Below are 26,646 nucleotides of genomic sequence, written 5' to 3'. Positions count from 1 at the left end.
TCTACAATCAATGAGAGGAGGGGCTGGTGTCATGGCAAAGAGTAGGACACTAGTAGCGCACGTCTACGCGGTGGTACAGCAGGGCTCAATTAATGTTCCTGCTCTGAGCAGCTAGTATTTAGTAGTTGCTTTCTTGGTGTTTTTTTGGCCAAATTAGTCTTTAGAGGCACTGAAGCAGCTAATTCCAAGCAGTATGGAGTACTTTAAGGTATTTTAGGGAGGGAAAAAAAGCCTACTAAAACCACATTGAATCTTGCACAATACTTGCTAGATTTGGCAAATCTGCACGTTGCACACATCCCAACCATAATTTCAACTGTTTTGTTCCTATTACTTGAACTAACTCCAGGAACTATGGAAGTACTATTTTCCAACATGAGATAATATATCCAACTCTGTATGTACAGCCAGGTGTGAAGCACACAATGCATGCAGAATAATTTGTAAAGATCTTGACATTCAAGAACTACAGAGCACGTTATAGTATTTCAGGGAGGGGAAAAAAAAAGCATACAAACTACAAAATGTGGCATTGTAATTGTTACTCTGACATTCATGTTGTACTCCCAAGATAGAAATGTTAATTAGTTGTCTACCTTGCCGTTATCACGAACGGATACAAAGATATTAAATGCACTAAGCATCAAATGGATATGGTGGTGTTAATGCATCTATTTCTTTCTACAGACGTCTACTCGTGAATTGTAGTTCAGGATTGGCACGAAGGATAAAGTAGGAGATATTCCAGTACATATGACAGCTAAGATTATTAGCTGTCTGACGCAGATGATAACATGATTATTGCATACAATGCAAGGGCTTTGAGCCACACTGCAAAGATTAAAGCCTGAAAATGGTAACAAAAGTGTAAACAAAAGTAAGGACACCATCCAATGTGTTGTGTAGCACCATCACCATGCTAAATGGGATAGATTCAGAACAGATCTAGCAGCTCAAAACTGGGCATCCATAAGGCCTGTGGGCCATCAACAGCAGCAGGATTGTGTTCCAGCACAATCTGTAACCTCATGACCCGGCATATTCCTCACTCTACCATTACCAACAAGCCAGGGGATCAACACTGGTTCAATGAGGAGTGTAGAAGAGCATGCCAGGAGCAGCACCAGGCGTATCTAAAAATGAGGTGCCAACCTGGTGAAGCTACAACTCAGGACTACATGCATGCTAAACAGCAGAAGCAGCATGCTATAGACAAAGCTAAGTGATTCCATAACCAACGGATCAGATCAAAACTCTGCAGTCCTGCCACATCCGGTCGTGAATGGTGGTGGACAATTAAACAACTAACGGGAAGAGGAGGCTTGTAAATATCCACATCCTCAATGACGGCGGAGTCCAACACATGAGTGCAAAAGACAAGACTGAAGCGTTTGCAACCATCTTCAGCCAGAAGTGCCAAGTGGATGATCCATCTCGGCCTCCTACCGATATCCCCACCATCACAGAAGCCAGTCTTCAGCCAATTCAATTCACTCCACGTGATATCAAGAAACTGCTGAGTGCACTGAATACAGCAAAGGCTATGGGCCCTGACAACATCCCGGCTGTAGTGCTGAAGACATGTGCTTCAGAACTAGCCGCGCCTCTAGCCAAACTGTTCCAGTACAGCTACAACACTGGCATCTACCCGACAATGCAGAAAATTGCCCAGGTATGTCCTGTCCACAAAAAGCAGGACAAATCCAATCCGGCCAATTACCACCCCATCAGTCTACTCTCAATCAGCAGCAAAGTGATGGAAGGTGTCGTCGACAGTGCTATCAAGTGGCACTTACTCACCAATAACCTGCTCACCGATGCTCAGTTTGGGTTTGGCCAGGACCACTCGGCTTCAGACCTCATTACAGCCTTGGTCCAAACATGGACAAAAGAGCTGAATTCCAGAGGTGAGGTGAGAGTGACTGCCCTTGACACCAAGGCAGCATTTGACCGAGTGTGGCACTAAGGAGCCCTAGTAAAATCGAAGTCAATGGGAATCAGGGGGAAAACTCTCCAGTAGCTGGAGTCATACCCAGCACAAAGGAAGATGGTAGTGGTTGTTGGAGGTCAATCATTTCAGCCCCAGGACATTGCTGCAGGAGTTCCTCAGGGCAGTGTCCTTGGCCCAACCATCTTCAGCTGCTTCATCAATGACCTTCCCTCCATCTTGTCAGAAATGGGGAAGATCGCTGATGATTGCACAGTGTTCAGTTCCATTCGCAACCCCTCAGATAACGAAGCAGTCCGTGCCCGCATGCAGGAAGACCTGGACAACATCCAGGCTTGGGCTGTTAAGTGACAAGTAACATTCACGCCAGACAAATGCCAGGCAATGACCATCTTCAACAAGAGAGAGTCTAACCACCTCCCCTTGACATTCAACGGCTTTACCATCGCCAAATCCCCCACCATCAACATCCTGGGGGTCACTATTGACCAGAAACTTAACTGGACCAGCCACATAAATACTGTGGCTACAAGAGCCAGTCAGAGGCTGCGTATTCTCCGGCGAGTGACTCACCTCCTGACTCCCCAAAGCCTTTCCACCATCTACAAGGCACAAGTCAGGAGTGTGATGGAATACTCTCCACTTGCCCAGAAGAGTGCAGCTCCAACAACACTCAAGAAGCTCAACACCATCCAGGACAAAGCAGCCCGCTTGATTGGCACCCCATCCACCACCCTAAACAGTCACTCCCTTCACCACCAGCGCACTGTGGCTGCAATGTGTACTATCCACAGGATGCACTGCAGCAACTTGCCAAGGCTTCTTCGACAGCACCTCCCAAACCCGCGACCTCTACCACCTAGAAGGACAAGGGCAGCAGGTACATGGGAACAACACCACCTGCACATTCCCCTCCAAGTCACACACCATCCTGGCTTGGAAATATATCGCCGTTCCTTCATCGTCGCTGGGTCAAAATCCTGGAACTCCCTTCCTAACAGCACTGTGGGAGAACCTTCACCACACGGACTGCAGCAGTTCAACAAGGCGGCTCACCACCACCTTCTCAAGGGCAATTAGGGATGGGCAATAAATGCTGACATTGCCAGCCACACCCACATCCCATGAATGAATAAAAAGGCTCTGCCTTTGTTGACCTAAACTAGAGAGATGAGTCATCAGACACAATGAGAAAAAAAAGTGTCACGGCCATTGCCTTGCCTCGATAATACATCAACCTCACCAGATATTGACCAAGCACAACTTGATCTGTTCCGTAAACTGTCACTCAAAAATAAATCCTCATTTCCTACTTCAGATACCACTGATTTGCACAGAGGACAAACTAGAAAAACTGTTGTGGAAGACAGAAAGTGAAGCTTTTTCAACCTCAAAAATTCTGGGTTATGACTGAAGAGGAAGACTGAATGACATTTAAAGGAAGAGGAAAAATGGTTGCTCACTATTCACACATCAAAGCATACTTAGGAAGCACAGTATGTATTCCATGGACATTGAATAGCTGATGAGGAAACTCTGAGGCTTGATACAACAGTTGCTGAAAGGAGTTACTTGGAAGCTCAGTACAACACTACATGCTCACATATCCATTAATGCCTACCATGACTGGGTTGTAAAGAGACATGAGGTTGCTGTTCAAGCACCTCAATCAGTGAAACCACTGTTCAATGGGTATGGCATGTTGCATGCTGTGGACAGGAGGATGGTAGGATCCAAGTTATGCTGCTTAAAGTGCTGGAGGAGTTCCTGGTAGTGACAGTCTACCTAGTAGGGCTCAAACCTGAACTTGGTCAATTGTCTAATGAATAACCTTCCTTCTTTTGGGGTGGGGGTGGCATAAGCAGGATCTCTTTGACAACAAGTTGACTCTAAAATGCATTTAAGGGGAAGCTAGATAAGAACATAAGAAATAGGAGTAGTAGGCCATACAGCCCCTTGAGCCTGCTCCGCCATTCAATAAGATCATGGCTGACCTTAGACCTCAACTCCACTTTCCCACCCAATCCAGATAAGAAGATGAGAGAGAAAGGAATATAAGGGTATGGTGATAGGGTTAGATGAAGTAGGATGGGAGAGGGTTCATGTGCTGCATAGACGAGTTGGGCCGAATTGGCTTGTATCTGTGCTGTAAATTCTATGTAAAATGTCGTGCCTGACAATGGAAGAGTCCGCGCATCATGGCAGAATCAGTAATCCTGATAACTGAACCAGGCAGGTCCACAGTGATGATTAAATCAGGGTGGCAGGTTATTAATGGTGGGAGAGGTAGACCTATCACAGGAGCTGGGATTTTTAATCAGTGCCAGATAACACCTAATGGGTAAGGTGGTTCTATCCAGAGCAGCAGTTGGAAAATTACTAATGCTGTGATAGTAAGCTATACTGTTTCATCTGTCTAAAACAGAAGCTCGAGTGCATACTTTTGTGATCTTTTATGTCTTTGCTGTTGCCACCTATGCCTAAGTCCTCTGGAGTTTATAGGTGGATTTTGACCTCACATGGACAGCATATGCATTCCATGTTTGGCAGACAGAAACTCTGTGTGGATTTCTCAGTAGCTTGGTTTGGAGGATCTTAAACATGGAGATGGGTTCTACGCATGCCAGACACCTCCCACCCAAAAGAAAAATGAACAAAAAAAAAAAAAATCACATCTTCAGACTAAGGTATGCTTTAAACTACTTGGTATGGTCCAGCTGACCACCTTAGCTGCCACCCCGAAACAAATCAACTTTACTAGATTGAAAACAATAAAACTCAAATGTCCAAGTTAAATTGTAATTCACACTTTTTGAATCATTCAGAAGTGTTTGTAATAATTTATGGAGAAAAAGTAGGACTTGGAGTTTCTTAGACCAAACTGACATATAAATGGAGAGATAAAGAAAAACTGAAAATACTTAAATACTGATAGAACAGGTAATACTGGAAGGACACACATCTGTCGATATCTGAAAAAAAAGAGTCTAGCTGATTTTTCTTTTCCCACATGCTGACAGACAGGAGTTTGTGTTTTTGCCACACAAATGGATTGCACTAGATTTAGTGCTACATTTTTACCTGAAGTAATCTGTTGTACAAAGAAAACAACAACCATTTCCTTAGCAACAGTTAAACCACAAGGTCTCAGACATAACCCAGCATTGAGAAGTTTCACAATATCCATCCATGTTTTATAAATTCATTAAATATTTTAAAAGCAGTCAGTTAATCGCATTGCATTTCACTCTGATCTATTTCAGCTACTGGGATTGTATTACCATGCATTTAAAGCACACAAACAGTTAAAGCAGTAAAGACACTGAAGGCCAAGTCTCACATAATCTAAATATTCTTTGTTGCTTCATTTAATTTTTCATCATATAAAATTGAAACATTAATTTAACTCTTGCTTCCAGGGTTTCTTTTGCAGAATGTGTATTACCTTGTAACAAGTTCAAAATGTATGCTGTAATGCGTCGATTTTTTAAAAAAAACAATTGTTTAACAGCCTCCAAAATACAAGTAAAATACAGCACTTGGTCACATATGTGTAAAAGTTAAGGCCTGGAAGCAGAAAAATAATGCCTTTTCCCCTGAGACAATGGGTGCATGGGTAATTTTAGAATACAAGGCCTGCAATGAAATAAACTGCTTTTACTAAAATTGGTTTAGTTTCATTTAGCAGCTGTATATCCTTTACAGTGGCCACATTACCAAAGGAATTAACCACCCAATTGTCACTATAAATAGCAGTTTAATGGGACTTTGCTTGTAAACAATGGCGGCATTGAAAGTGAAAGCAGCAGCAGCCATGTTTTCAGTCAGAGCGGATGGAGTCTTCCCAATGCTACTTGCACATCCGCAATTATGTGTAGCTTAATCCTCCCAAAGCTCCCCAAAACTAGGGAAGCTGTTTTACCATCAAATGCAAGCAAAATTACCAGTTTACCAATAGCAAGTGAATGAGAGGTCTTCAGCCACTTAGACTTGTGGTAGCCATGATTTTTTAGGGTCACTTTCATCCTCCTGCTCAATGAGAATGTTAATAACAAAAAAGGTCGAAACCCTCCATTTTCAGAGCTGCTTCTATAAAAAGAAGTTCCTACATTCAAAGCAAACCCCCCCAATTGTCACCCAACATTAGCAATAGAACTGAAATGTTATCTTGTTCCAATTAGAGTAGCTTATAAAAAATTTAAGTCTGTTAAAGGTATCCATTTTCTACAACCAACATTGGAGTCTGTTCATGGTAATTGTGCATCAGATCATCCAGTCGGGTATCTTGTTACCATCTGGAAATAAGTCATAAGATTTAATTCAATCCCAACAGGTTATCTAAATTGAATTTACACTGCAATTGCTTTGTCCAGTGAAAAGATCATAGTGCTGTACTTTATGGAAAGATCCATTTTCAAGATTTTTTCCTCTTAAAAAGAGACACTCTTGAAGATAGTGGCCCTGAAAATCCACAGGCCTTTGATCCCAACCCTGGGACTGGCCTACCTCAGAATCTTTCCTGCTGACCTTACCGGAGTATCCAGGGGGAGAGGGAGGTCCCCTAGTTTTACAATTACTGGTGGGAACTCATGCTACTATGGGTGCATCATTGGCACCCATCGGGGAAGGGTGACACTGGGCAACCCCTCATTCTGACTGACCACAGTAGCCCAGTCAAAGCAAAATATCTCAATGAGAAATGATTAGACACAAAACCTCCCAGAGTTCTTCAGGGGTCCAAGCCAAGACTCAGGCCCGGTTCCCAAGTGTGCTTTCCATCCACCATTCAGAAAGCCTTACGCCTGCGTTCTAATCGGCATTTCAAACACCCAGCAGAACCCAGGTTAGGACTATGGAAGTATCCAGCTTGAAAGTTTCCTTTCCCAGTCACAACCACTCTGACATAGGAGACCTCTTTGAGGGCTCCATCCAATCTTAGTGAAGCCTAATTCTCAGATCTCCTGCAGCACTTCTAACAGTCTTCAAAAGTATGCTGGAGACACATGCACAAATTTAGGACCAGTCTCATTTCCCTAGATGCCCCATGATGCAGCCCATCCAAAACAGGTCAAGTGATCAAGTTTCTTTGTACTGATTCCCTGAAATTGAGAGCCAGCATTCCTTCTCTCCCTATAGAGAAAAGTATTTTACAACACCAAGTTATAGTCCAACGATTTTATTTTTAATCCCACAAGCTTTCGGGGGCTTTCCCCTTCCTCAGGCGGTGTGGAAATGACAGTTTCGAATCCTTCGCATTTTAAGATCACAGAACAATTCCATGTTGATTATTGCCCGTTGCCAAGGCAATCACAGTGAGCAGACAGAAAGGTGTCATCTAAAAGGCCACTGAATATACAACCCCCCAAAAAAAAGAGAGAGAGAGATAAGGAAGACAGTCAATGACCCGTTATATTAAAAACAGATAACATTTGTTCGCTGGTGGGGTTACGTGTAGTGTGACATGAACCCAAGATCCCGGTTGAGGCCGTCCTCATGGGTGCGGAACTTGGCTATTAATTTCTGCTCGACGATTTTGCGTTGTCGTGTGTCTCGAAGGCCGCCTTGGAGTACGCTTACCCGAAGGTCGGTGGCTGAATGTCCATGACTGCTGAAGTGTTCCCCGACAGGGAGAGAACCCTCCTGTTTGGCGATTGTTGCGCGGTGTCCGTTCATCCGTTGTCGCAGCGTCTGCATGGTCTCGCCAATGTACCATGCTCTGGGGCATCCTTTCCTGCAACGTATGAGGTAGACAACGTTGGCCGAGTCACAGGAGTATGAACCGTGCACCTGGTGGGTGGTGTCCTCTCGTGTGATGGTGGTATCTGTGTCGATGATCTGGCATGTCTTGCAGAGGTTACTGTGGCAGGGTTGTGTTCAGACGCTGCGACAACGGATGAACGGACACCGCGCAACAATCGCCAAACAGGAGGGTTCTCTCCCTGTCGGGGAACACTTCAGCAGTCATGGACATTCAGCCACCGACCTTCGGGTAAGCATACTCCAAGGCGGCCTTCGAGACACACGACAACGCAAAATCGTCGAGCAGAAATTAATAGCCAAGTTCCGCACCCATGAGGACGGCCTCAACCGGGATCTTGGGTTCATGTCACACTACACGTAACCCCACCAGCGAACAAATGTTATCTGTTTTTAATATAACGGGTCATTGACTGTCTTCCTTATCTCTCTCTCTCTCTCTCTTTTTTTTTGGGGGGTTGTATATTCAGTGGCCTTTTAGATGACACCTTTCTGTCTGCTCACTGTGATTGCCTTGGCAACGGGCAATAATCAACATGGAATTGTTCTGTGATCTTAAAATGCGAAGGATTCGAAACTGTCATTTCCACACCGCCTGAGGAAGGGGAAAGCCCCCGAAAGCTTGTGGGATTAAAAATAAAATCGTTGGACTATAACTTGGTGTTGTAAAATTGTTTACAATTGTTAACCCCAGTCCATCACCGGCATCTCCACATTATAGAGAAAAGCACTGGTCTCTATCAGCACTTTTCCAAAATAGCATGCCATAGCAGCCAAAGAACAATATAAAAGTTGCCTAAAGAGCCTGTGTTTCAAAATCATGATGGATTGCCATTGTTGAATGCTAATACGGGGTGTGTACTGGGCTAGTCTGCATTCCAAGCTGTTGAATTTATCCACTGTAAACAATTTTACAACACCAAGTTATAGTCCAGCAATTTTATTTTAAATTCACAAGCTTTCGGAGGCTTCCTCCTTCCTCAGGTTTTGGAATGTCACACCCACCCACATAACAATGGATTCCACACCATCATTCAACAGCTAAAAAGACTACTGTTGCTGTCTAATGTCACAGGTAAAAGCATCATCTGAATTTTGGGAAGATTCAACTGGACTGAGTTAAGGTTTACTACTACTAAACTCAATCTACACTTACTCTTGTTTTTGCTTTGCTGAATGATGCAGTCTAATTAATGTGATCACAGTAATGCTTTCTAAGAGTGGCATGAATTAACAGTAGACATTTAGAATTGTGGTCCCAATTCATTGAGTCAATCTTTACAAATATGAAATGCAATATCTTTGGTTTCAATGTTGAGTGAAGGACACTAAAATGAATGTTAATCTTCACCTATTCACAGCAAGTTAAAGCAGACAAATGAGGTTTTGTTTAAAGAAAAATGAATGGCTAATCTTTTTATACTAGGTGCAATGCAGAAGTAAACAATCATACTCTAGAAAAAAAAATTACAAAGTTAATAGAATTGTTTTAGCTGAGAGAACAAAGTGAAAAAATGATTAGTGCCATCCTCATCTACAGTGGCACACCAAAATGCTATAGTATGAGTAAGATGATATATTCAGAGCCCAAATCATTATCAAATCAGACTCTTAATTATAACTATTTCTTTGTTATTTTTAGAAAGATACACTCACTCAAGGTTGTGAAAGCCACGTGCAATCTCCGAAGATTCAAGGGGCTATACCATGCTACTAAAGTGTAGTGCCTCGAATAGAGGCCAAGTTCATTTCCTCACTTCACTTCCTTAGTTAAATTGGAATTACTTGGGTTAGCTATTAGATTAAAAAAAGGTCAATGATACATTTGCCTAACAGAAATGTGCATCTCTGGGCCAAGCAAGGAGCAATGTTCATATTAGTACAACTCTTGTAGATAAGTTGATAAAACAGGATATGGAGATCCTAGGTTTTACAAATAGGGGCGTATAGTACAAAAGCAGAGGTAATGCTAAAACAGACAAATCATTAGTTAGGTCACAGTTATAATAGTGTCCAGTTTTGGATCTTTAGAAAGGATGAGATTCACAAGATTATACCATGGATGAGGGGCTTTAGCTTTAAGGAGAGAATACAGAAACTGTGGCCTTTTGCATTAAAACAAAAGATTAAAAAGGAAATCGGATAGAGGTGCTCAAAATTGTAATGGATTTTGATAAGGTATTAGGAAAAAAAAATATTTTCACTGGTTGATGAATCAGTAACTAGAGGTTTAAAAAAATTTAAGGTGATCACTAAAACAACAAAGGGAGAGATTAAAGAAATGTTATTTTGTAGTCTTGTAGGTGAAGTAGGGTTAGAGGGAGCAGGATAATTGGACCAAGGCATGCAAACATAATTCAGTTCACATTTTAACAGCATACATTCTGTTTTTATCTTTATGTTTCCATTATAAATTTCAATGTTCATATTTATAATGGAAACTGCTTACATAAATTTGTCACATTGTAATTATATCCAGTGTGGGTTGGGGCTGCAGCACCTCCACTGACATGATAGTGTAATTACAGCTTAACCTAACATAGGTTGTTCTCATTATAAATATGGACATAGGAATTTATAATGGAAAAGGTTGACCAGAAGCACGAGTAGATGTAACATTTTAATATATTTATAGATGGGGAAATAGGACAGGAGGGTGGGACTAAGTGGCCAGTTCTTTCAGAAAATCAAAAGCAAAATCCTGCAGGTGCTATCTGAAATAAAAACAGAAAATGCTGGAAATACTCAGCAAGTCAGCAGCATCTGTGGAGAAAGAAAGAGTTAACGTTTCAGGTCGATGACCCTTCATCAGAACTGGGAGAAGTTGAAGATTAAACAGTTTTTAAGCAAGTACAGAGCCAGGGTAAAGGGGGGTGGGGAGGGGTGGAGGAAAGAACAAAAGGGAAGGTCTCTGATAGGGTGGAGGAGCTCTCTTTCTGGAAGCAATCACAGGTGCAATGGGCTGACAGGCTTCCTGCGTGGTATAAAAATTCTGATCCTATGATCTGACTTGACAAAAGTACAACAAAGACAGAGATGCCTCCCAAAATAGTTGGGGGGGGGGGGGGGGGAAGGAGGAAAGAGGGGGATGAAGGGGAAGGATACTGAAACGTATACAAATTGAATTTTTAACGTATGCAGGACCAACTTATATTTTATAAAACATGAAAATGAATAGGATTGGTGCTATGCAAAAATAATTTCTAGTTTCTCTTCCCTTCAAACCTCCCTCATAACAATTCAGGAAATATTTAAATCCTGCGGGGGGGGGGGGGGGGGGCGGGGGAAATAATGGAAAGAAAATATAGGTGGGGGGTGGGGGGGGGGGGGGGGGGGAGGAAATACAACTTTCTAAAGTTAAACCAGATACTTTAGTCCATTTCTTGTGTATTTAACTGAGACTTCTACATTAGCACACTTTTACTATACAAGATACAAGATTCCGTTTTAAAGTGCTTTTTAAACATTAAGTAGTAAGGCAAATATTTCATCAAAATAATCGATCACAACTTTAATATGAAAATATTTACAAAACACAAATTTATACAATTTACTTATCCTAAAAATGGAAAAAAATCCTACCTGTATCGGATATGATAGGGGTGTTCACGCAGGTTAACCAAAATATCACTTGCCTCCATTCAGTTGCATTATATGATGACACTTAGCACATCCACTGTAGGCTCAGGAAAAATACCAATTCCTCTTTTAGTTTCAGAAAATTCAAATAAATGCTTAAAATACAGGCTCCCATAAGTATGAAGATTTTGGGGATGCTGACTATATGCTAAGCTCTTCCTTCATTGTTCTTTCTCAGAACTATATAAAATCAATTCAGCTCACATATTCAAAAAAGATGTCCTGATTTCTTGTAACGGTGGCCTTTTCAGTTTCTTCAACTGTAATCTGCAAAAGGGAACACAAGATGCCTTGCATAAAGTCCCATTTGATGTGTGAAGCCCCACAATAACCCTACAGCTTATGTGCATAAGCATTAATGACTGCCAGACGATAAAGGCATCAATCACTACAATGAAGAAAGGGGAAATACTTCATGTAACCATGGGAATTTTGCCAAGCAATAAATTTTAGGCAATAAAGCCACAGCAAACTGCAGTATTCATTTATTTTAAGGATTCTGGTGAAAAGCCAGCTCTGGAATTTTACTCATCTTTCATTTTAAAAAATGATAATCCCCCATAGTTGTCCTAAAAATGACAAGTACCGTAAAAGTGACAATTGATCAAAACAAAATTCTGTGCAATAGCTCACTTAAATTTGAAGTGATATGCTACAGAAATTCACACGACTCTGTATTTTGAATTTTATTCTTTAAATTCACATCAACTCAATAGGAAGTTCATCCTAAAGATTTATTTTGTTCTGTTTAATCCATATTTGATCCATGCTTTAAATTATAAATAGAGCTCAAGGTGGATTCCACCAAATGGCAGTCAGAATTTTTAATAGTACAAAACACAGAGCTATTTTCTGTGATGTGCATCAGTAAAATTTCTCAAATAGAAAATGGAACGAAACTAGACAATATTTTTAAACTACTAGATACAAAGTAAATCTCTGACACAACAGCATAACTTTTAAATGTGTACACAGTCATATAATAGTATATTTAAAAATTGCCAAAATTATGCTGATTGATCACTTCATTTAAGAGGAATTAATTCACTCAAACATGAGTTCAACTAGACTCAAGCCATTTCAGTGTTGTTTTTTTTCTGTTTTGAAGAGAAAAGCAAATCAGAGAATAGGCACACATGCACAAACTACAACAAGATGCTAAATATGGAATGTACTTCTTAATGGTTTGTCATGAAGTGCGCTTTCAAGCATGAAATTGCATTGATACAATTTTGCTTCTCTTCACTGACTATTGTATTGTCTGCAGAGTGCAGGAGAAGGAAATAATCAAGCAGACAGAAGCGCATGGACAACTGCAAGGAATATTTCCAAGTTTAGCTGCAAAAGTTACTACTTAAAAGATCTGGTAGCACGTATGTTCTTTCATTATCTCTGCAGTTTATATTGTATCATGCTCGTCAAAAGTGCCTTAATACAAAAGCAAATTCCTATGACACCAGTTCAAAAATGTTCACACTAAACATACATTTCAAAGCATTTTCTCATGAATTATGCACTATGACTACTATAATAAAATAGCAAGTTTAATCATTTCAATAGTGCCCAGTAGTTTTGGACTGCGTTTTGTAATTGCAAAAAAGAGCCTTTCCTCCTATTTGTTTGAAACATTTTAATTGACAAGCCCATCCTACCTAATTAGTGGAATTGCTGTTTGGCAAATTCAACTAACTAGACAAGATAGGCTGAAACACTTAGGTGATGCCTTAAAGCAAAAATAATCAGAAAACGGTTCCAAACATGCGCTTACATGGGGCAAAAGGATAATCAAACTCCCATACAACAGAAATGCCAGCATCTTATTTCAAGAGTTAAAAAACACTGCACATGCTTTGTGTCAGCACTTATGCAGAAAATATAATCAGCTTTACATGTGACCTCTGTTATGGACAGCTGTCAAACAGTCAGATTAAAGCAGGATTATAATGGTAGAAGAGGCCCCACTAAAAGGTTCTATCAGAAATGGCTTGCAAAACAAATGGAAAGGCAGTCAAGTTTAATGAAGAGTAGTATCCACTGAATCGTTCCAACCATAATCACTGTTTCCTATATATTAGTTGATATTTCTTGGTATTGCTCACAAACTAAAGTGTCTCTCTACTTAGAATCATAGAATCATAGAATCATAGAAGTTACAACATGGAAACAGGCCCTTCGGCCCAACATGTCCATGTCGCCCAGTTTATACCACTAAGCTAGTCCCAATTGCCTGCACTTGGCCCATATCCCTCGATACCCATCTTCCCCATGTAACTGTCCAAATGCTTTTTAAAAGACAAAATTGTACCCGCCTCGACTACTGCCTCTGCCAGCTCGTTCCAGACACTCACCACCCTTTGAGTGAAAAAATTGCCCCTCTGGATCCTTTTGTATCTCTCCCCTCTCACCTTAAATCTGTGCCCCCTCGTTATAGACTCCCCTACCTTTGGGAAAAGATTTTGACTATCGACCTTATCTATGCCCCTCATTATTTTATAGACTTCTATAAGATCACCCCTTAACCTCCTACTCTCCAGGGAAAAAAGTCCCAGTCTGTCTAACCTCTCCCTGTAAGTCAAACCATCAAGTCCCGGTAGCATCCTAGTAAATCTTTTCTGCACTCTTTCTAGTTTAATAATATCCTTTCTATAATAGGGTGACCAGAACTGTACACAGTACTCCAAGTGTGGCCTCACCAATGCCCTGTACAACTTCAACAAGACATCCCAACTCCTGCATTCAATGTTCTGACCAATGAAACCAAGCATGCTGAATGCCTTCTTCACCACCCTATCCACCTGTGACTCCACTTTCAAGGAGCTATGAATCTGTACTCCTAGATCTCTTTGTTCTATAACTCTCCCCAACGCCCTACCATTAACGGAGTAGGTCCTGGCCCGATTCGATCTACCAAAATGCATCACCTCACATTTATCTAAATTAAACTCCATCTGCCATTCATCGGCCCACTGGCCCAATTTATCAAGATCCCGTTGCAATCCTAGATAACCTTCTTCACTGTCCACAATGCCACCAATCTTGGTGTCATCTGCAAACTTACTAACCATGCCTCCTAAATTCTCATCCAAATCATTAATATAAATAACAAATAACAGCGGACCCAGCACCGATCCCTGAGGCACACCGCTGGACACAGGCATCCAGTTTGAAAAACAACCCTCGACAACCACCCTCTGTCTTCTGTCGTCAAGCCAATTTTGTATCCAATTGGCTACCTCACCTTGGATCCCATGAGATTTAACCTTATGTAACAACCTACCATGCGGTACCTTGTCAAATGCTTTGCTGAAGTCCATGTAGACCACGTCTACTGCACAGCCCTCATCTATCTTCTTGGTTACCCCTTCAAAAAACTCAATCAAATTCGTGAGACATGATTTTCCTCTCACAAAACCATGCTGACTGTTCCTAATTAGTCCCTGCCTCTCCAAATGCCTGTAGATCTTGTCCCTCAGAATACCCTCTAACAACTTACCCACTACAGATGTCAGGCTCACTGGTCTGTAGTTCCCAGGCTTTTCCCTGCCGCCCTTCTTAAACAAAGGCACAACATTTGCTACCCTCCAATCTTCAGGCACCTCACCTGTAGCGGTGGATGATTCAAATATCTCTGCTAGGGGACCCGCAATTTCCTCCCTAACCTCCCTTAACGTCCTGGGATACATTTCATCAGGTCCCGGAGATTTATCTACCTTGATGCGCGTTAAGACTTCCAGCACCTCCCTCTCTGTAATATGTACACTCCTCAAGACATCACTATTTATTTCCCCAAGTTCCCTAACATCCATGCCTTTCTCAACCGTAAATACCGATGTGAAATATTCATTCAGGATCTCACCCATATCTTGTGGTTCCGCACATAGATGACCTTGTTGATCCTTAAGAGGCCCTACTCTCTCCCTAGTTACCCTTTTGCCCTTTATGTATTTGTAGAAGCTCTTTGGATTCACCTTTGCCTGATCTGCCAAAGCAATCTCATATCCCCTTTTTGCCCTCCTGATTTCTCTCTTAACTCTACTCCGGCAATCTCTATACTCTTCAAGGGATCCACTTGATCCCAGCTGCCGATGCATGTCATATGCCTCCTTCTTCTTTTTGACGAGTGCCTCAATCTCCCGAGTCATCCAAGGTTCCCTACTTCTACCAGCCTTGCCCTTCACTTTATAAGGAATGTGCTTACCCTGAACCCTGGTTAACACACTTTTGAAAGCCTCCCACTTACCAGACGTCCCTTTGCCTGCCAACAGACTCTCCCAATCAACTTCTGAAAGTTCCTGTCTAATACCATCAAAATTGGCCTTTCCCCAATTTAGAATTTTAACTTTTGGGCCAGACCTATCCTTCTCCATAGCTATCTTAAAACTAATGGAATTATGATCACTGGTCCCAAAGTGATCCCTCACTAACACTTCTGTCACCTGCCCTTCCTTATTTCCCAAGAGGAGGTCAAGTTTTGCCCCCTCTCTAGTCGGGCCATCCACATACTGAATGAGAAATTCCTCCTGAATACACTCAACAAATTTCTCTCCATCCAAGCCCCTAATGCTATGGCTGTCCCAGTCAATGTTGGGAAAGTTAAAGTCCCCTACTATTACCACCCTATTTTTCTTGCAGCTGTCTGTAATCTCCTTACATATTTGCTCCTCAATTTCCCGTTGACTATTTGGGGGTCTGTAGTACAATCCTATCAAAGTGATCTCTCCCTTCTTATTTTTCAGTTCTACCCATATGGACTCAGTGGGCGAACCCTCGGATATATCCCCTCTCACTACTGCCGTGATGTTCTCCCTAATCAAGAACGCAACTCCCCCTCCTCTCTTACCTCCTGCTCTATCTTTCCTATAGCATCTGTACCCTGGAACATTGAGCTGCCAGTCCTGCCCCTCCCTTAGCCATGTTTCAGTAATAGCTATAACATCCCAGTCCCATGTACCCATCCATGCCCTGAGTTCATCTGCCTTGCCCATCAGACTTCTTGCATTGAAATAAATGCAGTTTAATCTAGACTTCCCTTGGTCTTTGCCCTGCTTTCTCAGACCATCTGTCCGGTCATGTTCTGTACACTCTCCCTTACTGCGTTTTGTTTCTGTCACCACTTTATTTCCCACTGACTTCCTGCATCGGTTCCCATCCCCCTGCCACATTAGTTTAAACCCTCCCCAACAGCACTGGCAAACACTCCCCCTAGGACATTGGTTCCAGTCCTGCCCAGATGCAGACCGTCCAATTTGTACTGGTCCCACCTCCCCCAGAACCGGTTCCAATGGCCCAGGAATTTGAATCCCTCCAGCTTGCACCATCTCTCAAGCCACGTATTCATCTTAGCTATCCTGTCATTCCTACTCTGACTAACCCGTGGCACTGGTAGCAATCCTGAGATTACTACCTTTGAGGTCCGACTCTTTAGTTTAACTCCTAACTCACTAAATTCAGCTTGTAGGACCTCATCCTGTTTTTTACCTATATCGTTGGTGCCTATATGCACCACGACAACTGGCTGTTCACCCTCCCCCTCCAGAATGTCCTGCAGCCGCTCCGAGACATCCTTGACCCTTGTGACTGCCACCGCTTGTTTCACACTAATCATTTCCATCTCCCTGTCTTTCTTCACTCTCGGTTTCTCTTTGTATGCTCAAATACCTTCTCATCAACTGCAATGGTTTGCCATGGATTCTTTTGGTAAGTCTGCTCTTCTCTCCATTTCCTCCCAAATGCCTCGCAGAACTCTTTCTCTGTAGGTCTCTCTTCCCCACCCCCACTCCTCTCAGCAGCAGGTGGGGGTGTCAGGGCCTGGGTTGGAATGCACTTCTACTCCATGCCAGATGGACTTCTGAGGTTTATGGATTAAAGGTATTTGATGTCAACATCATATGAGGAACAATCTAGAAAGTAGACTTGTATGTTTTTGATGCTTACTGCACAACGCAATGGCTACTACTGAAAAATATAACCAACAAGCAGAATTCCAAACAACCAAGTCTATTTCAGCATCCCATCATATTTGCACAGCAACAAAGGAAAACCATTCCACCATTTGTACTATTATTCTAGGTCACACAAAACATGGGATAACTCAGCACCATTCACTCACACACTTAGGATACTACAGCATTTTAATGTCAAAATTGACCAAAACAAAATATTAGATAAAGTCCAGTACTGAATTTGGTAAATTAGCAAGTAATCAAGCAATTCCTGGACTATGATGGGAGTCTTTTGAAACTTAGAATTTCATATTGTACTGTACAGTAAGTAACAGTTTGTTACAAACACAAACTTAAAACTTTCAATCATAGAGACAAAATTTATTGTTTACCGTGCTGTAACCTTCTATGATTCTACCTCATTATCTGCATTTTCTCTGCTTAACGGATTTAGAATTCTGATCTGAACTTGTAGGCAACTGAATGATATTACAGAATACAAAAATATTCAATTTTCTAAGATGAACTTCATCAAGTATTCACATTTGTTTAATGGAAATTTGGGCTCAAATTTTATTTTGTTTGTAACATATAATGGACTAATACAGGTAAAAATGCAATGCATGCACATCTTTTAGACTATAATCATCTTGTCTAGCCTGCACGTGCCTCTTCCCAATAGCACAGCGAAGAGTGGGAATTGACCACATGAAGAAAATGAAAGAACATACCCATGTTAATGCTGTGAACAGTTTTATTACAAAATAATGTTTCTGGAAATTCAAAATCCAGGTTAATAATAATATGCAAGAGCATAATTCCATTTACTTCCTTAACCCTAATTTCACAGTTCTGAACCATGCAGAAGATGCCTGATTTGAGTGTTTGAGGCTAAGAAACTACATGTTCTAGTCCACAACATGATTATTTTTAACCCTAAGAGTAACTGCACACAAACACAGTTAATTACTGGTGATTTCAAAACCAATTACTGGAACATAAAAAGATTTGGAAGTAATTGTTACAGCAATCCTGACCAGTCAGAAATTCCATTCTCGAATCAACATCAGAACCATGCTCTCTACGAACAGGACCTGGAAGCATACCTCTGCTCTTTTGAAAGCAGGGAGTGGGAGAAAAGGAATTAACGCAAAAAGAAAAAATATACACTTAAAAAGGAAGCTCCAGGTGAAAGACAAGAAGTTTTGTGCATAAAGGCTGAACAATGTTCATGAGGAAGACCTCACTCATAATAGATGATCTAATATTCTTCCTCATTTGTTCAACTTCCACATTTAAAACTGGATTATGCCAAATTAGCACATAAAATTCTTCGCGTTCACAATGTCAAGAGAAAATCTATTATGTATTAGAGCAGGACAATGTCATAGCATATGACACACTTTGCACAACCCATTTAGTTAGCCATTATTTTGTAATGAGTTTTATCAAGAATTTAGCCTGGAAATTACTTTCAGCAAATGTTATCACAGAAATGTTTAATTTTTCCCTTTGCTATTTTAAAATGGAAGTATTAACCCATTTATTGTCAAATAGTGGAAAGAGCAATTTGATATGGGCACATTAATCGTTCATGTGATAGCATCGCTCACAGTAATTTCCAGACTTTTGTTACCAAATGGAACAAACTTCCTGGATTGTAACTAAAACCAAGTACAGCCACCAAAGAACACCAAAATGTTGACCACCAATGAAGCAACGCTTCCTTCCAAGTTAAAATTCCAACCCCTTACTTTCTAAGAGAAATTAAACAATTCCAAATTTGGTCTTATGACTGCCATATTTGCTTGTCAAACTAAATAAGCTGGATCTACCTCCAGAGCATGGATCTCTAACAATGCAAGTGGAAAGAAGTGCAAGGTAAAACATATTAAAGTCAAGTTACAAGAAAAGGTGTTGGTTCTAATGGATCCATTATGAAATAGTTCAAAACATTCCAATTCCATACAGGCAATATCCAGTGTTCAATGGCTTGATTTTTTCAAATGTCCTTTATGAACCTAGTTAAAATTGGGTGCTCACCACTAAATTTCCCAACAATTAAAGGAATGCAACTGCCACATCAACTCTCATTTAGACAGAGTAAATAGTGTAGAAAAGATATGGCAGACATTACCCTGGCATTAACAAACAAATCATTTAACTCTTCTTAGGCATGGAAGCTTTTTCTGGATGCTAGAAAGGCATTGATAACTGAGGGCAGTGTTTGGCTAGCCCTCAAACAGGCAGATTAAAACAGAGGCTCTAGGCTACATTATGCCACATCTTGTCCTCTGTCAAAACACATTGTTCTGTTAGTATCAGAGCTAAGTGGGCCAATTGACAAGAAATTACAACATATCTAACAATCAGGTCTACCTTGACCAGAGATACTGTTGTCCCCTTTGTATTGGACAGCTAAAGTCCCTTGATTTACAGAAACAGCCTTGAGGTACTAGAAGTAGGGATTTGAGTTAAAAGTGCAAAACCACTGATAAAAACAAGACAAAAATTCTGAAACTTTTTATGAAATCTATCATGCTGAAACTGTATTGTGCTCTGGTCAAACTGTACCTAGAGTACTGCATCAGTTTTAGTGATTGCAACATAAAGAACCATCCAAGACCCACGGACATCGCTAATGAATCTGGCGTTAGCAATATGAGGCTAGATTTTGCAATCAAAGTAACGGTGAAGCTAATGGTGCTTGCCGTTATTTATGCGTAAATGGTACAGCAACTTCAAGCGAGGAGTAGATGCACAGTTAAGTGCCAATATCCAAAAGTTGCTGTCCAAGTTGCGCCACTCTCCACCGTTAGTTTCGCGAAAATGGCATTTCACTGCCTGCCTCATCATTGACACACAATGAATGTCGTGAAGTTGCTGTATTTGCGCGGTAGATACAAACTAAACTCACCACAGAAAGTTAAGTCTTGTCAAAACTACCCTTTAACAACACGGTAAATGTTAATTACTGCCAATCAACCTCTCTGCACTGAAAATTAACTATTATAAGTATGGAGTCTCATTCCTTCAGGTATTAAGTGTTGTAGATTTTAAAAATGGCAAATTAAAAAAAAGTTTTTAAACTTTTCCTTTCTGTCTTTTTTCTCTCTCTTTGTCCAATCTTTCTTTCCCTCTCTTTCTGACCTGATTTGACATTGAATTCACCCACTCTAATTTACACTTCCTCCTTCTTCTGTTTATTTCTCAATCCTTCAATCTGATTGCTTAAGGAGATACACAGTTGGTTGCCCCGTTCCCCAAGCAATCATCAGCTCACACTTCCAGCAACTTGCAATGCAAAAAATTGTAAAACCTAACTGTGCACAAACAAGTCTAACTAACAGCAAATGCCGTTAGATGTCCTGCTACAGCAAAATCTGGCCCAGAAGCTACGATAAACAAATAGTTAAGTGAGGGTTCTTTAACCTTGAAAAGAAACATCTCTGAAGGGACCTTACAGAAGAATGCACAATACTTAATGAGATAGAAAACGAGATCCACAGTAATATTTTCAGACACGCCAAGAAAGCAGGACAAGTTGATAAAGGTTCAAGGATCCAAATGGCAAGATTAGAACAGAACCAAAAAGTATTTATTTTACAGTCATGAACAGCTGGAGCAAATTGTCAGTACGGGTTGAGGTTACAACAATGGACACGTTTAAGAAGCAACTAGTAGCTGTAATGGGAAGGAGGTAGGGTTGTTTTTCTGGAAGGATGAAATTAAAAGGATCTTCTCCATCTGAACCTATCTGGTGATCTTGTAAATGTTAAATCCAAAGATACATCATGTCCACAATATAAGCTCTTTTTTAAAAAAAAATTAGTGAGGCCTAAAATGGTTATCTTTGTCTATCTGAGCACACTGGGGCTATAATTTTTTTTTTTATTCGTTCACGGGATGTGGGCGTCGCTGGCGAGGCCAGCATTTATTGCCCATCCCTAATTGCCCTCGAGAAGGTGGTGGTGAGCTGCCTTCTTGAACCGCTGCAGTCAGTGTGGTGACGGTTCTCCCACAGTGCTGTTAGGAAGGGAGTTCCAGGATTTTGACCCAGCGACAATGAAGGAACGGCGATATATTTCTAAGTCGGGATGGTGTGTGACTTGGAGGGGAACGTGTAGGTGGTGTTGTTGTTCCCATGTGCCTGCTGCCCTTGTCCTTCTAGGTGGTAGAGGTCGCGGGTTTGGGAGGTGCTGTCGAAGAAGCCTTGGCGAGTTGCTGCAGTGCATCCTGTGGATGGTACACACTGCAGCCACAGTGCGCCAGTGGTGAAGGGAGTGAATGTTTAGGGTGGTGGATGGGGTGCCAATCAAGCGGGCTGCTTTATCTTGGATGGTGTCGAGCTTCTTAAGTGTTGTTGGAGCTGCACGCATCCAGGCAAGTGGAGAATATTCCATCACACTCCTGACTTGTGCCTTGTAGATGGTGGAAAGGCTTTGTGGAGTCAGGAGGTGAGTCACTCGCCGCAGAATACCCAGCCTCTGACCTGCTCTTGTAGCCACAGTATTTATATGGCTGGTCCAGTTAAGTTTCTGGTCAATGGTGACCCCCAGGATGTTGATTGTGGGGGATTCGGCGATGGTAATGCCGTTGAATGTCAAGGGGAGGTGGTCATTGCCTGGCACTTATCTGGCGCGAATGTTACTTGCCACTTATGAGCCCAAGCCTGGATGTTGTCCAGGTCTTGCTGCATGCGGGCTTGGACTGCTTCATTATTTGAGGGGTTGCGAATGGAACTGAACACTGTGCAGTCATCAGCAAACATCCCCATTTCTGACCTTATGATGGAGGGAAAGTCATTGATGAAGCAGCTGAAGATGGTTGGGCCTAGGACACTGCCCTGAGGAACTCCTGCAGCAATATCCTGGGGCTGAGATGATTGGCCTCCAACAATCACTACCATCTTCCTTTGTGCTAGGTATGACTCCAGCCACTGGAGAGTTTTCCCCCTGATTCCCATTGACTTCAATTTTACTAGGGCTCCTTGGTGCCACACTCGGTCAAATGTTGCCTTGATGTCAAGGGCAGTCACTCTCACCTCACCTCTGGAATTCAGCTCTTTTGTCCATGTTTGGACCAAGGCCGTAATGAGGTCTGGAGCCGAGTGGTCCTGGCGGAACCCAAACTGAGCATCGGTGAGCAGGTTATTGGTGAGTAAGTGCCACTTGAAAGCACTGTCGACGACACCTACCATCACTTTGCTGATGACTGACAGTAGACTAATGGGGCGGTAATTGGCCGGATTGGATTTGTCCTGCTTTTTGTGGACAGGACATACCTGGGCAATTTTCTGCATTGTCGGGTAGATGCCAGTGTTGTAGCTGTACTGGAACAGCTTGGCTAGAGGCGCAGCTAGTTCTGGAGCACAAGTCTTCAGCACTACAGCACTACAGCTGGGATGTTGTCGGGGCCCATAGCCTTTGCTGTATCCAGTGCACTCAGCCGTTTCTTGATATCACGTGGAGTGAATCGAATTGGCCGAAGACTGGCTTCTGTGATGGTGGGGATATCAGGAGGAGGCAGAGATGGATCATCCACTCGGCACTTCTGGCTGAAGATGGTTGCAAACGCTTCAGCCTTGTCTTTTGCACTCACGTGCTGGACTCCGCCATCATTGAGGATGGGGATGTTTGCAGAGCCTCCTCCTCCTGTTAGTTGTTTAATTGTCCACCACCATTCACGACTGGATGTGGCAGGACTGCAGAGCTTTGATCTGATCCCACTGAATAACTTCTATTTGAATTCTGGCTGGCCAACTTACTTTATAGCTACTGTTGTACAAAATGATAGTCAGATATTATCTTACTTGTCATGTTAGTAATTATCAAAGTGGAATCATCCTCTGAAGCACAAGTCTGTGTCCAGGATCTGAAAGAGAATTTTACTGCACGTAACAGAGAAGCAAAAAGGAATAATTAGCGTAGCTTCGAGAGGTTGCTCACAGTTAGCATGAGGGAGTAACATACATCAATTCAACTTCTATAAGTCTTAAGTTTTGCAGTAGAAAAAAGAACTTTCATTTATATAGCACCTTTCACGACCTCAGGACATCCCAAAGTGCTTTACAGCCAATGAAGTGCTTTAGAAGTGCAGTCACTGTTGTAATGTAGAAAACGCAGCATCCAATTTGAGCACAGCAAGGTCCCACAAACAGCAATGAGATAATGACTAGATAATCTGTTTTAGTGATGTTGGTTGAGGGATAAATATTAGCGACAACAAGGAGAACTCCCTTCCTCTTCTTAGAATAGTGCTATGGGATCTTTTATGTATACCTGAGGGGGCAGACGGGTCGGTTTAACGTCTCATCCGAAAGACGGCACCTCCATCAGTGCAGCACTCCCTCAGTACTGCACTGAAGAGTCAGCCTAGATTATGTGCTCAAGATCCTGGAGTGAGACTTGAACCCACAACCTTCTGACTCAGAGGCGAAAGTGCTATTAACTGAAATAAGGCTGACAGTACATTCATTTGTAAATTGCTTGCGCTTTAACTTTGTGAACGTATTTGTGCCTCATTATATCAGATGAATTGCAGGACAGTGACAGAGATTGATAGCTATTAAATAAGATTGGCACAGCATACTTTTAACACTATGGTACCAGCTGTTGTCACATTTTTGATCAATAAATAAGGATTTTGAATAAAGCAGGATGAAGAAACTCTTGGACGATTAGTTGCTACTTAGAAGAATACTCAATCATCGTAACATGTTATCTTGACATTCAGAGTCAAATAAAGCTATTTACGTTTGCTTTCTGGAACTGAAAACTATTGAGGGATCAGGTTTGGTCAGTAGGTCCTTTTGCACAGTAATTTGAATGTGGTACTGGTGGTTGCCATATGTTGTCCATTGGCATATGTTGACTGTTGTACACTGTAGATCAGGTATACAGGTGACCAAGATGCTGAATGATGTTCATTGACGAGTCAGCAAAATGCTAATCTTTAAAAAGGAAACTTTGCCAAGTCTGCATTACAGACACTAGCAAAGTGTTACCAGCAAGGTTACAAACAATGACTTTTGAGTCAAGTATTTAGCCTTAATTATTCAGCATGGTCATGATTTGTAAAACAGTGGAAAATACTGCACTATAAAAAACAGCATCAGGTGATATAAAATTTAACTCAAGGTCTGAAATAGCAATCCAGTTGTTTTAAACATACTTGTGTTTTGCATCACTTTAAAGATCAATATTCAATTTGAAATGAAACAGCTTTGATGACATTACATCTGATCCCCTCCCCCCAACTCCCAACCAATATGGGCAAAAACTAAGTACAGCAAAGCAGAAAAAATTTGGCAATCCTTTTAGTTAATTCCACTCCCAGAAGCAGTTACAGTAAGGTCCATCTATATTACAATAGTGTATGTACAAAGATCAGATATTCTTTATATTTTGAATATTAAAGATGGTCTTGTGTGCTTAATACTATTCAACAGATTACAAGGATTCTGATCCATATTTGAATGGCCTTTTGATGACTGGCATTCCATACGTTTATTGTTATTTCCAATTTCTTTTTACTCTCTTCCTAAAGTGAATGAGTTCCACAATAGTTCAGTTAACAGGGCCTATATATTCTGTGTTTCATTACATTGCAAAGAGGTAAGAAGTCCAGTTCACAACAAATTTTAGGACAGATTTTCCCAATGCTGCGCTTGGGGCTGTTGGATTGCCTGAGCCCAGCAAATACAGGAAAAATTGGGCAGAGAGAAGTGCAGACTCTGCCTGATTTTCCACCCGTTAATTTAAATGGACAAAAATCGAGGGGGTCCCTTCTGGGCTTGGAAACCTCCCCACACGATTTTCTTGTATATTCTGTGCCTTCCACAGCCCCAGTAAGAGGAAAAGCTGTCTGTTACTTTTAACTTTATGTGCAGCGGTTATGATTTTTCCATTTATAAACTTTAAGACTTAGTGATGTTCAAAAATGCAATTTTGCATTTCAATATATCTTCAGTTATTAACTGCTTATCTTTTGTTCTAATTGTTCTACGATTCATTGTCTCCAATCCCAAATTGATAATACTTAGACTGCCAGATCCTTCTTCAGATTATATTACACCTAATGTTCAGTCTAGCTACTGGTATTCTTCCTATTCAATTCCTCAAATACATCTGATATTTTTAACAATAAAAACACAGCGTACCCACTTCCGTTTTGTTGCCACGTTCTTATCTACTGGTTATCCTATTTCCATGTTGCAAGCAATACTGACACCAATGCCAAATTCTGATTACTCCCCAATGACAAATTCTGGGATGACGGCGTAATCTGATTGAAGATTACCCCAAGAAGTGTCAACAGCCGTCTGGGTCGACGAGTACTTATTATAAGCCACATGATGCAAGTGTTACCTAAAAGGTCACTGGTGCAACCAGCAGCCCGGGGTAAAGTCTTGACCAACATTTAGCGAGGGCGGGCTTGTCAATTTTCAGCAGCCTGCTTGGCGGCACGGTTTAAAGTCTCGGTCCCCAGTTCCTTCATCTTTCCCTTGGAACTGACTCCGCATAGAGCAACTCCAATGCTGTGTAAAATACAACTAACAGAAAACTTGCAGAGACAAACATGACTTAAAAAAAAGGAAAAATAGGCAAAATAGAGAGAATGGAGAAACACGTGCGAGAGTCGCAACTGAGAGAAGGGAGAAAGAGTCAAAAGTTAGTCAGAGGAGAGAAGGAAGTAAGAGAAAGCGGAGGAGGAATAAGGAACACCAAGTGGAGAAGAGCGAAACAGTAGGAGGGAGGGGAGACATTTTTTCATACTGACCATTACCAAAATCATTAGCTGGAGGCTAGGAGTATTTCGGTGGGGCCCAGCCAGAAAAGGCTGGCGAGTTTTGTTGAAATTGATCGTATCGGAACCCCACTTGACTACGGCGAACATTGCGCTGTGTTTGAAATGATTGGTTAACCCGGAGATTGCACCTTTTGTCCCAACGCACACTCCTCTTAAAGTCTGTCCCCCCTCCACCCCAGGCCCCTTCCCCCGCCGTCACTAAGAGAAGCCTCTCTCCTATGTTTTTAATACTCACGGTGCTGCGGTTCGGGGCCGCTCGCGCTCCGAGCGCCGATTTGAGAAGTTTTCAGTTACGCGCTGCCCTCCCCGAGCTCGCTCAGCCTTCAAACTCCGTGTCAACGGCGGATACATAAATTATACAAATGAGCGATCCCCGCGCTCTCATTGGTTCAAATTTGAATCGGGCTCCGAGGGGAGGGCGGGGTTACCTCGCTGTTGTTATGGTGATAGAGAAGCTGCGGAAGAACTGGGAATACCTGAGGTACATAGAATCTTACAGTAGGGAATGAGGCCATTCGGCCCATCGTGCCTGTCCTGGCTCTTTGAAAT

The 26,646-nt window shown here is 41.8% G+C and overlaps 1 protein-coding gene across 2 annotated transcripts in view; it reads right to left on the bottom strand.

The window, feature by feature from the left end:
- Window positions 1-26,410, bottom strand: part of gpsm2 (G protein signaling modulator 2) — a 72,791-nt gene extending 46,381 nt beyond the window's left edge. For both annotated transcript variants that reach the window (XM_067990606.1, XM_067990607.1), the window contains exons 1-2: window positions 26,333-26,410; window positions 11,288-11,611 (exon numbers count right to left, since the gene is read on the bottom strand). In XM_067990606.1, the coding sequence (XP_067846707.1) occupies window positions 11,288-11,346 (59 nt within the window). In that variant the 5' untranslated portion in view covers window positions 11,347-11,611; window positions 26,333-26,410. The remainder of the gene's footprint in view (window positions 1-11,287; window positions 11,612-26,332) is intronic.
- Between the last annotated feature and the right edge of the window lie 236 nt (window positions 26,411-26,646).

Source organism: Heptranchias perlo, chromosome 9, assembly GCF_035084215.1.
Source record: "Heptranchias perlo isolate sHepPer1 chromosome 9, sHepPer1.hap1, whole genome shotgun sequence".
Lineage (NCBI taxonomy): Eukaryota > Metazoa > Chordata > Chondrichthyes > Hexanchiformes > Hexanchidae > Heptranchias > Heptranchias perlo.
The sequence above is the reverse complement of the archived record's forward strand: the minus strand, read 5'-3'. Positions and strand labels throughout refer to the sequence as shown.